This window comes from Halichoeres trimaculatus, unplaced genomic scaffold (assembly GCF_033239565.1).
Source record: "Halichoeres trimaculatus isolate MK-OKI-2021-1 unplaced genomic scaffold, fHalTri1.1 fHalTri1_scaffold_9, whole genome shotgun sequence".
In the NCBI taxonomy this organism is placed as follows: domain Eukaryota; kingdom Metazoa; phylum Chordata; class Actinopteri; order Labriformes; family Labridae; genus Halichoeres; species Halichoeres trimaculatus.
The window spans coordinates 20,247,788-20,260,308 of NW_027437188.1; the positions used below are offsets into that span (position 1 = coordinate 20,247,788).

The 12,521-nt window shown below is 41.0% G+C and overlaps 1 protein-coding gene across 1 annotated transcript; it reads right to left on the bottom strand.

Annotated features, from left to right (window-relative positions):
- Positions 1 to 3,279: 3,279 nt before the first annotated feature.
- LOC141798012 (rhodopsin kinase grk7-b-like) lies at positions 3,280 to 12,490 on the bottom strand. Its single transcript, XM_074679774.1, has 4 exons — positions 9,985 to 12,490; positions 9,216 to 9,653; positions 7,800 to 8,071; positions 3,280 to 6,304 (listed from the first exon to the last, which is right to left on the bottom strand). Exons 1-4 carry the CDS (start codon positions 10,624 to 10,626, stop codon positions 5,974 to 5,976), a joined length of 1,683 nt encoding a protein of 560 aa, XP_074535875.1. The 5' UTR covers positions 10,627 to 12,490; the 3' UTR covers positions 3,280 to 5,973.
- Positions 12,491 to 12,521: the final 31 nt, after the last annotated feature.

Genomic DNA, 12,521 nt, shown 5'->3' on the forward strand with positions numbered 1-12,521 from the left:
CACACACACACACACACACACACACACACACACACACACACACACACACACACACACACACACACACACACACACATACACACACACACAGTCACCCCCCAGAAAGCGACTGGGCTCGGTCAGTGACCCCTGAGGCAGCATGTTGTACTGTAATTAAAGTACATTAACACATGCACCACTGCGTTTTTCCCCCCTCACAGTTCAGGATGAGGGGCCGTAAAGTGTTTCCCTGATACAGTATTCTGTATCATCATATCCCTCTGCCTTCGTTTGATGTCCTGATCTTCAATCAGCCTGCAGTGAAGGGCTGAGGAACATCAGAAAGCTTTCCACTGAAGCCGACTAAAGTTTCAGGATGCTGTAACTTTTTGAACTTTGAGCTGTTTCTGTGGGACTTAACACTTTATTCCCGGTGACAGGTGACCGGAGAGATGTGGCAGAGAGCTGATCTTGAGGAGGGTAAGCTGTGAAAGTTGAGAGGAAAGATAGCATTTTGGTGTAGTCCCAGACTGATAATCAGATTGAGTTGCAACCATCCAGACATCCGGAGACATGCTAGCCCGGGCTCAATGTCTGTAAAGTCGCAGGTGGTTGATGTGAGAGTTAGTGAGAGACTTCACAAATGCAAAGAATGGGAATTGAAATCATGACTTCAGTTAAAGGTTACCCACATTATGAGTCAGCTCAGAGGCATTGTAGTGTACAGTCAGCCTGAAGTAAAGACTACATAGCTTTAAAAAAATTGTCCAAAGCATCAGTGGCAAAAAAGACAGCAATGGAAAGTTAAAACCCTAAAACAGCCAAAACTCTATGCAACAAAACTTTATTTAGAAACATGAGTCAAAATGTAAGAGACTTGACATGACGTAATTAAGGTCCTGAATTGAGTTTTGATGCAGGCCCAAAGGGCCAAAAGATTAAGAATTAAATGAAGCATTTTAGTCAATGTTGTGCTAACCTTTCTCTTTCTCTGCAAATCTGCAATAAATCAAGTTATCTATCTTTTAAATAGTATGTGATCCAATTCCTGGCCGCTGGGACCTTCATCATTGTGAGGCCCTGGGAATGAAGCACTGTTTGTCCATTAATTTGTTAGCTACATCAGCAACTTGAACTGCTTTCAGGATAATCTATGAAATCTCTTGATGTCAAGCGCTGCCATTGTTTCATGTCGTTGTTTTAAACAGAGACAAACGTGTATGCTGTGAAAACATGCAATTATTTGAAAAGTTGTGGTTAACCTTGATACTTTCTTCAATCAAAAAAAAGAGATTATAATGTTTTTACAAGGAACCTAAAGGGCTATTCAGTAGTTTTTTTTGTACCAAAAAGAAAAGCAAACACGAAGTCTGAAGTTTGAATGATGCTGGCTGAAGATTTTTACAGAAACCAAACATGGTGCAGAGATAGTACAAGAGCTCAGACTGCTGGACTTTGTAGTGTGTGTGTGTGTGTGTGTGTGTGTGTGTGTGCGTGTGTGTGCGTGTGTGTGTGTGTGTGTGTGTGTGTGTGTGTGTGTGTGTGTGTGTGTGTGTGTGTGTGTGTGTGTGTGTGTGTGTTGTGTGTGTGTGTGTATGGATATATGTATGTGTGATCAGGCTCTATCCATGACGATCTCCAGCCCCCTGGCAGTGGAAGGGGTCTGAGGTCTGGGCGCCATGGAAACTGCCCATTGGGCCTCAGTGGGGAGGAACATCATGCACACACATGCTCTGTTTCTGTTGGACCGCCCAGCAGGAATTCACTTATTTGTGGAAATGTGAAGAATTCAAGCAATGAAGCCGAAAAAATTGAACACTGACCAAAAACCAAACACTTCCCCAGTGATGGTGGGATCACTCTGGAAGCTCGGTATGATGACACTTTAGGTCCTAAACTGGTTCTAAAGTCAGATTGATTATTTTTGAAATAGCACACAGGATTGTCCAAAGAAAACCATTCCAACCATTAAAACAAACATTAATCCTTCAAAATAAAAGCCTCTGACTAACTGCTCTTTGAGACAACACATCTTACTCCTCCAGTCTCCCACATGTCTGCTCTCACTTTCACTCAGCAGACAATGGCCTCTCTGTCTCCTCCGTTTAACCACTTTCTCACCTATTCCAAACGCTCACACACACAGTCCCCCAGACACACCCCTATGCACACAAAAGAGCATATATAGACACAAATTAGCATTTTGTTTTATGTTGAAACCCATGGAAACAAACACAGACACATGCACACTCACACAATTGCAGAAACTGGCAGCCAAAGAAGGAAAAAAAGCAGGAATATCTCTGGTGTGATACCATCCTGAGGATGCCGGCCGAGCTGAAGTGTGGCACATGCCTTTGATGTGAATCCAGAGCATGGGCATGTAACAAACGCAGATACCAAATTACACCCTGTCCTGCTTTGATCTCTAAAACCCCATGCCTGCTTCTACAGGGGTAATAAGATTGTGTGTCTGAGTATGTGTGTGTGTGTGGAAGTATGCACATGAATGTGTTTATCAAAAAAAGTGTTTGGGGTTTGTACAGCTCCCCCAGCATGATCATTGAAAAAACACAAGTCTGTAAATTTTAGTTAATGTGTTTGCATGTGTGTTTGTCTGGATGCACGAGTGTAAAGTGTGCAGTTATATCTGCAGAGTGTGTATTTGTGATGGACTGGATGCAGTGAGGGCAGCAGTTGCAGCGTCGGGTCACGAGGGAACTAAACCCTGGCAGAGTCTTGTAGGCGCCTGGTAAAAACATGTTCCTGGAGACCTTGTCTTGTCAACACGTCGTCCACAGTGGACTCCCCACTCTGCTTTCGCAGCCGAGGATGATCGAGTTGCGTCTTAGATTTCCATCTGAACCAGCCTCTAATCTCATGACAGTCGAGCGTGAACGGAACCACTTCTGAGCCCTCTGAGGTCAGCCCCTCGCAGGAATTAGCACAACACATGTTTATGTGTCCCTCATTACCCAAATGTGTCTGAGGTTTTGGAGCGAGGATGATACACTCTGAATCAAATATTGAGGTTACATAATGTTATAATGACAAATGCACTGTGGTTACTGTACAATGTTAGGAGTCAAGCTCCTTCTGGCTTCTTGGATATCATGTGATCGATCCCTATGTCACTTGTAACCTTTGACTTCAGATGTTTTTATGAATTATTTTACACAAACCATCACAGCCATGAAGTGTATGTAACAGCTTTTAAGTTTAATTGTGAACACATAAGGATAAGGTTAAAAAAAAAGTATACGAAAGAAAAAAGCTACTAAGAGTCCAAAATATCCTGAAAGTAGAAAACTGTAGCAAGAAACGTTAAACAATCTTGAGTCATCATTACAAAATTCCTTCTGATTGACACAAAAATATTACTGGCACAGACAGTGCAGATTTTTATCTTTACTAAAAAATGTCACAGTGCATGGCTCGAAAAACTGAGAAGTGATTAAGTAATGCATATTTCACCCATTCTCTATGTAGAGGCATGTCCAGACCAAGGGGCAACATCTAGTTTAGAAAAATGAAGTCTACGCGGAAGTGCTAAAAGTTGTTGTTCATTGAGAATCCGCATGAGGCTGCTGCAGAAAGACTGGAAACCATGAACACACCAAGCATAGAAAACAGACTTTTACGGCATTAAAAAGTAGGGACATCCCAATCCAATCACGTCATTTTTTACTGATCAGAGATCAGGGGAGGGGGAATTGTAAAAAGCGTGAGGCCTTAGTTCTTGTTTTTAATTAAAATGTGCATAATAGCACATCATCATTCATTTTAGAATAGAACTTTATTTGTCATTATAACAAGTACAACGAAACTGCAACCTTATTGTCACACACATATAAGGTAATCTTGTGGTGCTCCATTGAGAAGCTTTATTTTTATTTTGTTGATCCAATACTGCACTAAGTGGAGAAAAAAAGCTATATCCATGTTGGATAGAATGTAACCTTCATTTAAGTAAGTAAGTAAAAAAAAAACCTCAAAGGACAACTAAAAGGAGTTTTTTTACTTTTCTTTTTTTCTAAATGCATTGCTGAAAGATTGGCAGATACCCAAAATAAAAAAATCGGAATTGGATCTGGAGCAAAAAAAAACGTGATCGGGACATCCCTATTGAAAAGCGTCTTCACAGCCTGGTTCAAAAAGCAGCTTGGGTCTGAAACACTAATTTCGCTATTGGCAAACACTGTAAGGTGGGTGAATTTTTTTTATAACTTGGTGGTTTCAGAAGATATGAGGATAATCAGATTGTCCAATTAGAGACACAGCTCAGCTCACGTGACTGAAGGGTGCCCTAAAGCTGTTAGAAAGAATGCTCAAAGCCTGTGTCATATCTAATATGGCCGTGTCCAACACTTGTATCAGGAACAGACAGGTGATGATGCGTAGACTGTTGCCATATTTTATACAGCCTATTGTCCAAACTCTCTTTTTTTTGTGCAATGGCAAAACTGGGGGCGCTGACAGAGGCAGAGGTGGTAACTGTGTATGCAAACACAAGTTAATAGCATTTACCCACTCTGTCATCACGCATGCATGACACTGATGAACCATACAGCTGTTATTAGGGTGTGTAACTGTTTGATTTTAAGAGTCAAACATAAAAGATTTTTGTGTGCTGCACTGTTTTTTCCTCAAGGGTTTCAATATATAACAGTCTTCGAAGAAGTACCATCTGTAGCACTAACAAAAGAAATGTGTTTAATATAAACACATAGACGGCTTCTGCCAAGGCCAACACAGCTCAGGGTTTTGGGGTGGCTACTGGAGTGGTCTGTCTGATTTACAGTGGGCTCAGTTCCAACCAAGGCTACCCCTCTGGACATGCCCTTGCCTCAGATTCCCGCTCTTTTTTCCTCATTAAAAAGTGACAAAATACATACATTAATATAAAAACATCAAGAAAAAAAGAATCTCTTTGGTTTTTCAAGAACAAGTGTGCCTGTGATTGCAGTCATCTGCTGATGAGTAGAGTATTTTCATTAACGGCTTAAGAACATGGATTCCCTACAACCAGAATGTTCCATCCATTGGTGCTCAAAAAACATAACCATGTGTGAGAGAAAACAGACATAAGAGTTGTTTTTGTTGCTATGTTGTACAAAGTTAACATGTCTGAGGTTGCATATGGCTTGTAAACACAGGGTGATTTGGGGGGTAATAAAGAGGGTCAGTATTGCATTGTTAAAAACAAAAAGTCAATGTTGACTGTTTTGTTTTGAGTGGGAAAACTACGTGTCTACGACAATTTGTCTCCCTGCATCCCCTTGTTAAAGCTGAACGAGCCATCCAGTGCTTGTAAATACCAGAAGAGCTGCACAGCCGGGGATAATGAGGAGGACAAGCTCTGCGGGAAGTTTAATGCACTTCATGGGTGTCTGGCGGCACTTAGTGGTGAACGTCTGCCACTGAGGGAGTTCAGTGAGCAGCACAGAGGTCACATGAGCAGAAGGCAGAGTCATAGCATTTCTGCAAGAGTCTAATCTGTCACGATTAATGTGGCACATAACTGCAAATATTGATAGTAATTCTGCTGCTTTTCAAAGACATACAGCCATTAAAGAGCTTGTTCACAAACACATGTAAACAATTTTGCCTGCCAAAATGGCGGAGTGATGTAATGGAAACTATGAATGCACTGGGATCTGCTGTCTCACCAGGAACAGAGTGCAGAGTATAAAGCTGCACTTGCAGAATATTGTCAGTGTGTTTGCGTCCAGGCATGATACGGAAACAAAACTGTGTTTTTGATTTAACACTGAGGTAGATGTTCTGTTAAGTTTGGCTGTAGCACCATAAACAGAAATGTCATGTTATTTTTTCAGAGGCAAACACAGATGATTCTGGTTTGGTCACACAATAAAGTCAGAAGGCTGTAAAAAAAGTTACTAGAGGCACTTAGTTTAGTATTAGAGGCACTCAGGAAAGCATTGTAAAAAAAACCTAACAAACCTAACTGGATTTTAAGTAGATATAAAATGATTACAAAATAATGCACACTTTGGAACGCCAGTCACTGTCATAACCGTGACCGTTCAGTTCTTGGTTGTTCAGCTCATCAAACACGCCGCTGTCAATCATCTCCTTCTGCCACTGGATGGAGACTGCTCCTGTGCTGAACTCTTTGAAGAATTTCACATCTTTGGACTCAAATCTCATGTCTTCAACCTCAGACGTCTCTCTGAGCTTGTGTGCATCCTTGGCATAGACAATGTTGGGATTTGGCAGCCAGGGGGCCTCCACTAGCCCCGCCTCCAGACGGTGGAGGTTGATGCCCTTGAAAAATGAGTGGTTCCGTGGATCATCTCCACTTCTGAAAAGATAAACAGATGAGTAAGGATTTGATTTCACTTAGTGGTGACAGAAATTATTTTAAAGGTTGTTTGAATGGCTAACTGGTTTCAAGATTGAAACAATAACTGGAATTAAATGGCTCCATTCAACAGTACGTATTTCAACAGAGAAAAGGGGCCAAACATAAACCAAAATAAGGGACAGAATAGCAAACATGTTATTTAATATCACACAGCCTTGAACAGCCCAAAGCAACAGAAACCAACAGCCTTTAGCATGGCCCCATATTGCCACCCTTCAATTCAAATTCAATTCATTTGGTCCTTTCAAAGGAAAAACAACTGAATACCAACATGGACCAATCCACACACTGGGTGTCATTACACCCTCAAAGCTAACAGTGAGGAAATCTCCAAACATTTTAGGTTAAAGTGTTTCTTTGTGAAACAAAGCAGCACAGAAAAAACTGCTGATACAACACCTTGCTGAACAGGTTATTTATGCCTCATCATTACAACACTGAGAACAGATGACTCACAAAACTTGACTATAAATAGTTGTGTGTTACATCACTAATAGAACCTCTGTATTGTTTGTTGATTTATCAAGTGACACCTTTAAGTGTCCCTACATTTACTCCCACTGTTGGCATTTGAAAAAATCTCATTTGTTCATGTTTTTTTTTTTTTTTTTACAGATATACAAAGATGTTGAAAATGTCCAAGCAGCTTTTTGAATTATTCCTCCTGATTAAACCAGCTTTTTTAATTTATTGATTTATTTTTTTAATTATTGTTCTATGCTACCTTTGATTGGTTTGATTATTAGTTTGTCAAACCTTTTTGCTGAGTGACAACATTCACCCGTAGAAGGTAAACTAGTAATCTATAATACAGTGAATTCAACCTCAACTTATTTCTCAGTAAACAGAGAGGTGATGTTCCTCATATCAGCATTGCTATTATTTGGTCATTGGCTCAAGGCTACAGGCTGAGTTCTGATCTCACTACAAAAGCACACCCTTGTCTGTGCTGTTATAAAAAGTTATTAACTTACCATGTAACCTTTGTTACATTTGTGTGATTCATTTCTGAAGGCAAAACTTATAGGCCGCTATTCTTTCGTAACAGTATTCACAATATTCAAAGAAAAGTAATGAGTACAGTTACAAGTCCAAGTATTAACATCAGGCCTTACTGAAAGCTCTTTGTCTAATCAAATACTGGGACAAAGCTATTTGAAATAACTAATAAAATGAGGACAACCCTGACTTGGTAACAACAGTTAAATGCATAGCATAGCATGGTATGGTATGGTATGGTATGGTATGGTATGGTATGGTATGGTATGGTATGGTATAGTATGGTATGGTACATTTTACTTTGGGGCTTTAATTGATACGTAGATTAGGTCACATTGGCAAAAACAGTTAAGGTGACAATAGTCTTTTTTTTTTCTTTTTACCTTTTACACTAACTTAAAGTTCTGTTTAAGAGTGAATATTTGTCACATACCGGCATCCTAGGCGATGTGCCACCTTCTTCTTTAGAAAGCGGCTGATAATATCTTTGGCAGGATCATCAAAGCGTCTGTTTTCAAACTTGCAGTCATCCTCCAAGGTACGGCGAGTCACCTCCTCTTTCTGGACCTTTTCTCTGAAGTCTTTGAAAGGCAAACGAGCAGCCACCATCTCATAGATGCTGCAGCCCAGAGCCCACCAGTCCACAGACATGCGATAATTCTCCTGCCTCAAGATCTCAGGAGCCATGTAGCCTGTTGTACCAGCCTTTTTGAAGGGAATCAGAAAAAGGAGTGAGGGACACGTGAAAAAAAAAACAAAAAACAAAAAACAAAAAACGGTTCTCTGTAATTTGGAATATAACTTGCAAAATTTGCACAATTTAATCATATATAGTCAAAAGAAAGGAAAAAACCCTTAGGTATTCCTTTTGCCCTGTTATGTCCCAAACATCCAATCCCAAAGGACTTTGGCTCTTCCAGGTTTCCTCATCATGTAAATTTGCAGTAACAGGGTAATATCTGAACATGTTCCAGTTGCCCACCAGGGGGCTGCTGCCATACTTGGGAAGAAAAGAAATAAAATGGAGAAACTTGTCTTGGCTCTGTGTTTCCAAACTTTCTGAATTTCCACTTCATAACAGAGACAAGTCTTACACTTCCTTTTATGCACCCTGCCAATTAAAGCACCTTTGTGGAACTAGATCTGTATAATCTTTGAGCTAACACTTAAACACTAACCGAAACTCAACTCCAAGGAAGAAAATGTGTAAAAAAAGTACAGATGTAAGATCTGCTCTCAAAGCCAAAACAGAATCATCTTGTCTGGAAAATATTTGTACGTTCATAAGTTAATTTCACTTATCTGCAGCAGTCTTACCAACTTCCACATGACAGAAGGCAAAATCACATGATAAAACATGAAACCCAAAATAGAGACACAAGAGCGACAGAACAATAGAGCCCTGTTAGAGCAAATAGTCCATTAGCTGTTCTTCATCAGGCCCATCAGCTGACAAATGAGACCTGATTTTAGACTTTGTACCCCTTCTCCTGTGTATGGACAATGGCTGTGAGCCTCCTGACTCATCTCTTGGACAGACACGTGGGAGTCATATCTAGTATTAGAATAGCAAAGATTATCTGGCTAATGCTAGCATGCTGGTCTGCTCCCAGTCATTTCATAGCTGTTGCAGCATCCAACCAGAGAAGAGGTCAGGCACCTTTTAATGAGATCCATTCAGGTCCCACAGGTTTTGGTCGGACCATACATCTATTCCTGGTAAGCTTCTTGTGGTGGTGGTGGTCAAAGACAAGGACTCAAAGAGATGACCAATGTGTGGGGGGAGGCCGTACAAATGTCTGACAGTGATCATTGTAGGCTAATCTAAGGTCACGGTCACAGCACTAACCTTCTGGCAGATCGTCTTGCTCTTTGGCAGCTCCACAGCCAATCCCAGATCTGACAGCCGACACTGTCCATTAGCATCCAGGAGCACGTTCTCAGGCTTCATATCGCGGTACACGATGTTCATCGAGTGCAGGTGGAGAATCCCGGTGGTTATCTGGGCTGAATAGTGAATGACCCGCTCCATGCGGATACCCCGTTCGCCAAGCTCGTAGATATGAAACTTGAGGTCCCCTCCATTCATGAGGTCCATGATCAGGCACAGGTGGTTCTTGCTGTCATAAGCGTAGGCCAAGTTTACGATGAAAAGGCTGTTGACCTTCTCCAGGATGTGCTTTTCCAGAAGAGCGAACCGTTCTCCGCCTTTCTTCTTCAGGCGCCGTTTGTCCAGCTTCTTGCAGGCATACATCTTCCCTGTGAGTTTCACCTGCACTGCACACACCTGCAAAGCAGAGCTACATTACTTTAGAATTTCTAGCTGTTTCACTTATAAATTGTCTCTATTTTAAATCATTTAATAGATTATCACAATCAGTGCAATGTCTATTCTGTTGTTTTAGAGGGCTCAAGTTCTAACTTCAGCCCCTGTAAACTACTATACTGTTTTAACTGAGACTGTAGCCGCAAAACCCTGTAACTATATAAATCTTTTCAAAGATGCTTTGAGTGCTCATGAATTTAGCAATTTCATTTGTCAGGGTAGCACTGAATAAGTCCTACCATCAACCCTGACTTTAAATTTCAAATTAAAAGTGAGATTTTTGGGTACATACCTCGCCAAAGCCTCCTCTCCCTAAAGTCCGAAACTCATAGAAGTATTTATCACTGATCCTCTGCTTTTCATGCTCCTTCCACTGCAAGAACCTATAAAAATAAGGGCTCTTCAGATACTCAGAGAAAGGTCTTCCTTTCAAAAAGTCCCTTGTGGCTTCTTTCAACTGGCCCATCACCACCTCGTTGAAAGTCTTCTCTGATAACTTCTTGTTCTTTTCAGCTGCCTCTCCTGTCAGGTAGGAGAGAAAACTCATGGACTCAGGATGACAGAACTTGGCCAGGATACTTCGTTTGACCTTCTCTTTGGTTTCATCCTCAGCAAAACTCCAGATGTGCAGTTCCTCCAGGAACTGGGCAGCAACTGTGTACTGCAGGTTAGAGGCCAGGAGAAACTGCCGGAACAACTTCCTCCCAATCGGCTGTTGCTCACACAGAGACTCATAATTCCTCCCTACTTCTGCCCGCAGAGCAGAGGTCCACTTCGGCTTTGGCAGGGTCACAGAAAGTCTCAGCTTCCTCAGCTCGTTGTGGTCTATTTGCTGAGCATTCAGATAAGCTGTGTTGGCCACAAGGTCTTCTAGTCCCATCAGGTCATCCACATTGGATGAATCCGGTGAAACAGCCAACATGTAGGCAGCCATCTTTGCTTCTGACCACCTACAGCACCAGAACCTAGAACATCTTCTACCTTTTACATCGCATCTCTCCGAGCATTACAAGTCCCTCCGTCCTCAGGGATTTGTGGTTAACTAAGAGTCTGTGCATGCTTATTCGTAGACGGCAGTAAGGGAAAGCAACTTATGTGGTTTGAACTTAAGAGGCTTTAGGCTCATCTATTTTTAGGAGATACAAAGTGCCTGTGTGCAGTAACTATGCTGCCAGCACTAACTGATGAGGTGGCAGATCCTGACCTTTGCAAGGTATGGTTGATTGCAGCTTGTTATGAGATAAAGAAGCCATCGAGAAGGGTTTGTATTTAAAATATGCGCAGAATGCAAAGAAGAAAACCTGCATCCTTTCTCAGCAAAGCAGAAAGAGTGTTTCACCAGATTGGACATTTTGGTTTCAGTAGAAAACCCAGGAAATTCACTGTCCCAAGTTGTGCAAACTGGTATTTGTAGCTGTTTAAAACTGTGGCTGCACCATATTTTAAACATCATTACAGGCACCCAACACAGAAAAATTGCATCCCCCTCATCCTTTTGGCCATATTTCTTGTCTCTCTACAGCAGTTCTATCTAACAGATAAAGTTGGCTGGTGTATAGTGAGCAGGTTGTTACTGTAGAGTCCAAACAAAGAGGGCCGACAGGTCTTGCTCACCTTGAAGGGGAAAACCTGCTCACAATGATTATCATGCTTACAGTCACATTACATAACCTTGATTTTACAATTATTATGACATAGCAGCAGAGTGCTGTAAGGAAAAACAGTCTACATGGAGTGCTGACTGATCAGAATTGAGTATGTAATGTGACAAGACCAGTTAAAGCTACAGCAGTCAGTGGGTTTATTGTGTGACCTGTCTTGAGAATATTTATTTGTGTACAAAAAATTTGCTGATATTATTTATAGCAGCAGCACTGGTAAATGAGATTAACACACTTTCCATTGTTGTTTTAAATCAGTTGTCTAGGCTCAAAGTGCCATCATTTCATGAAATGTCTGTTAAAAGGATCAAGAGACTATCTCACATTTGGTTTGATGACATTGCTTCTCTTTGCTTTTGAAACTAGAAGTGGATTTTTGATGCTAAGTGTAATCAGGATAGTTTAATGACAGTACAATAGTAATCATTTGAACTGATTAAGCAAAAAGTAATCCCAAAATATGAGTGCTGGTGATGCTATGAATTGGGACATTGTTTTAAGTGTTTTTGTTGACAGGGTAACTTGCTCTAAGAAATGTATTGTTTCATATGCATTTAAAAAATAATTACTTCCATCATTTACATTACTTGTGTACGCCTTGGTGCACAAATTTTTTACCCATTGTTTGTAAATGTTCTGTGCATGTGGGGCTCAGTGACAGACAGAGACTGCTTCTCGTTCACTTCCTCTCCATGGTCAAGTGGTTCGAGGTAGTGACCTTCCAGCCCTTAGCCTCATGACTAAGTGAATTATCCCGATCAGTCTTTACCACTTACAATATTCCTCAGCAGGCTGCATGTACAGTCAGGACACGGAGCAGTACTGTGTGGTTGTGAGGATTTTCTGAATATTTTAACCACATTATAAAGCCCTAAAAGTTCTGATTCATTAACATCAGTAGATTAATTTCCCTTTTAGATTACAGTCCATATTTCATTCATTGATCAAGTGTTTGTGGCACTATCTATTCCTAAACGTGGTTTTGGTTAAGTTGAACTGCTTACTGGAACAGTGCCAGGCTAACAACGCGTGTTTAACAAGTGCAATTGGTACAGCGGATAGCATGGCCGTCTGCCAGGCAGTTTACTTTGACTGCCCAAGTACTTATGGCGGAAAGGAGACTAAAGGATTTGACTTCATCTATTAACTGAACACTTGAGACTTCTCT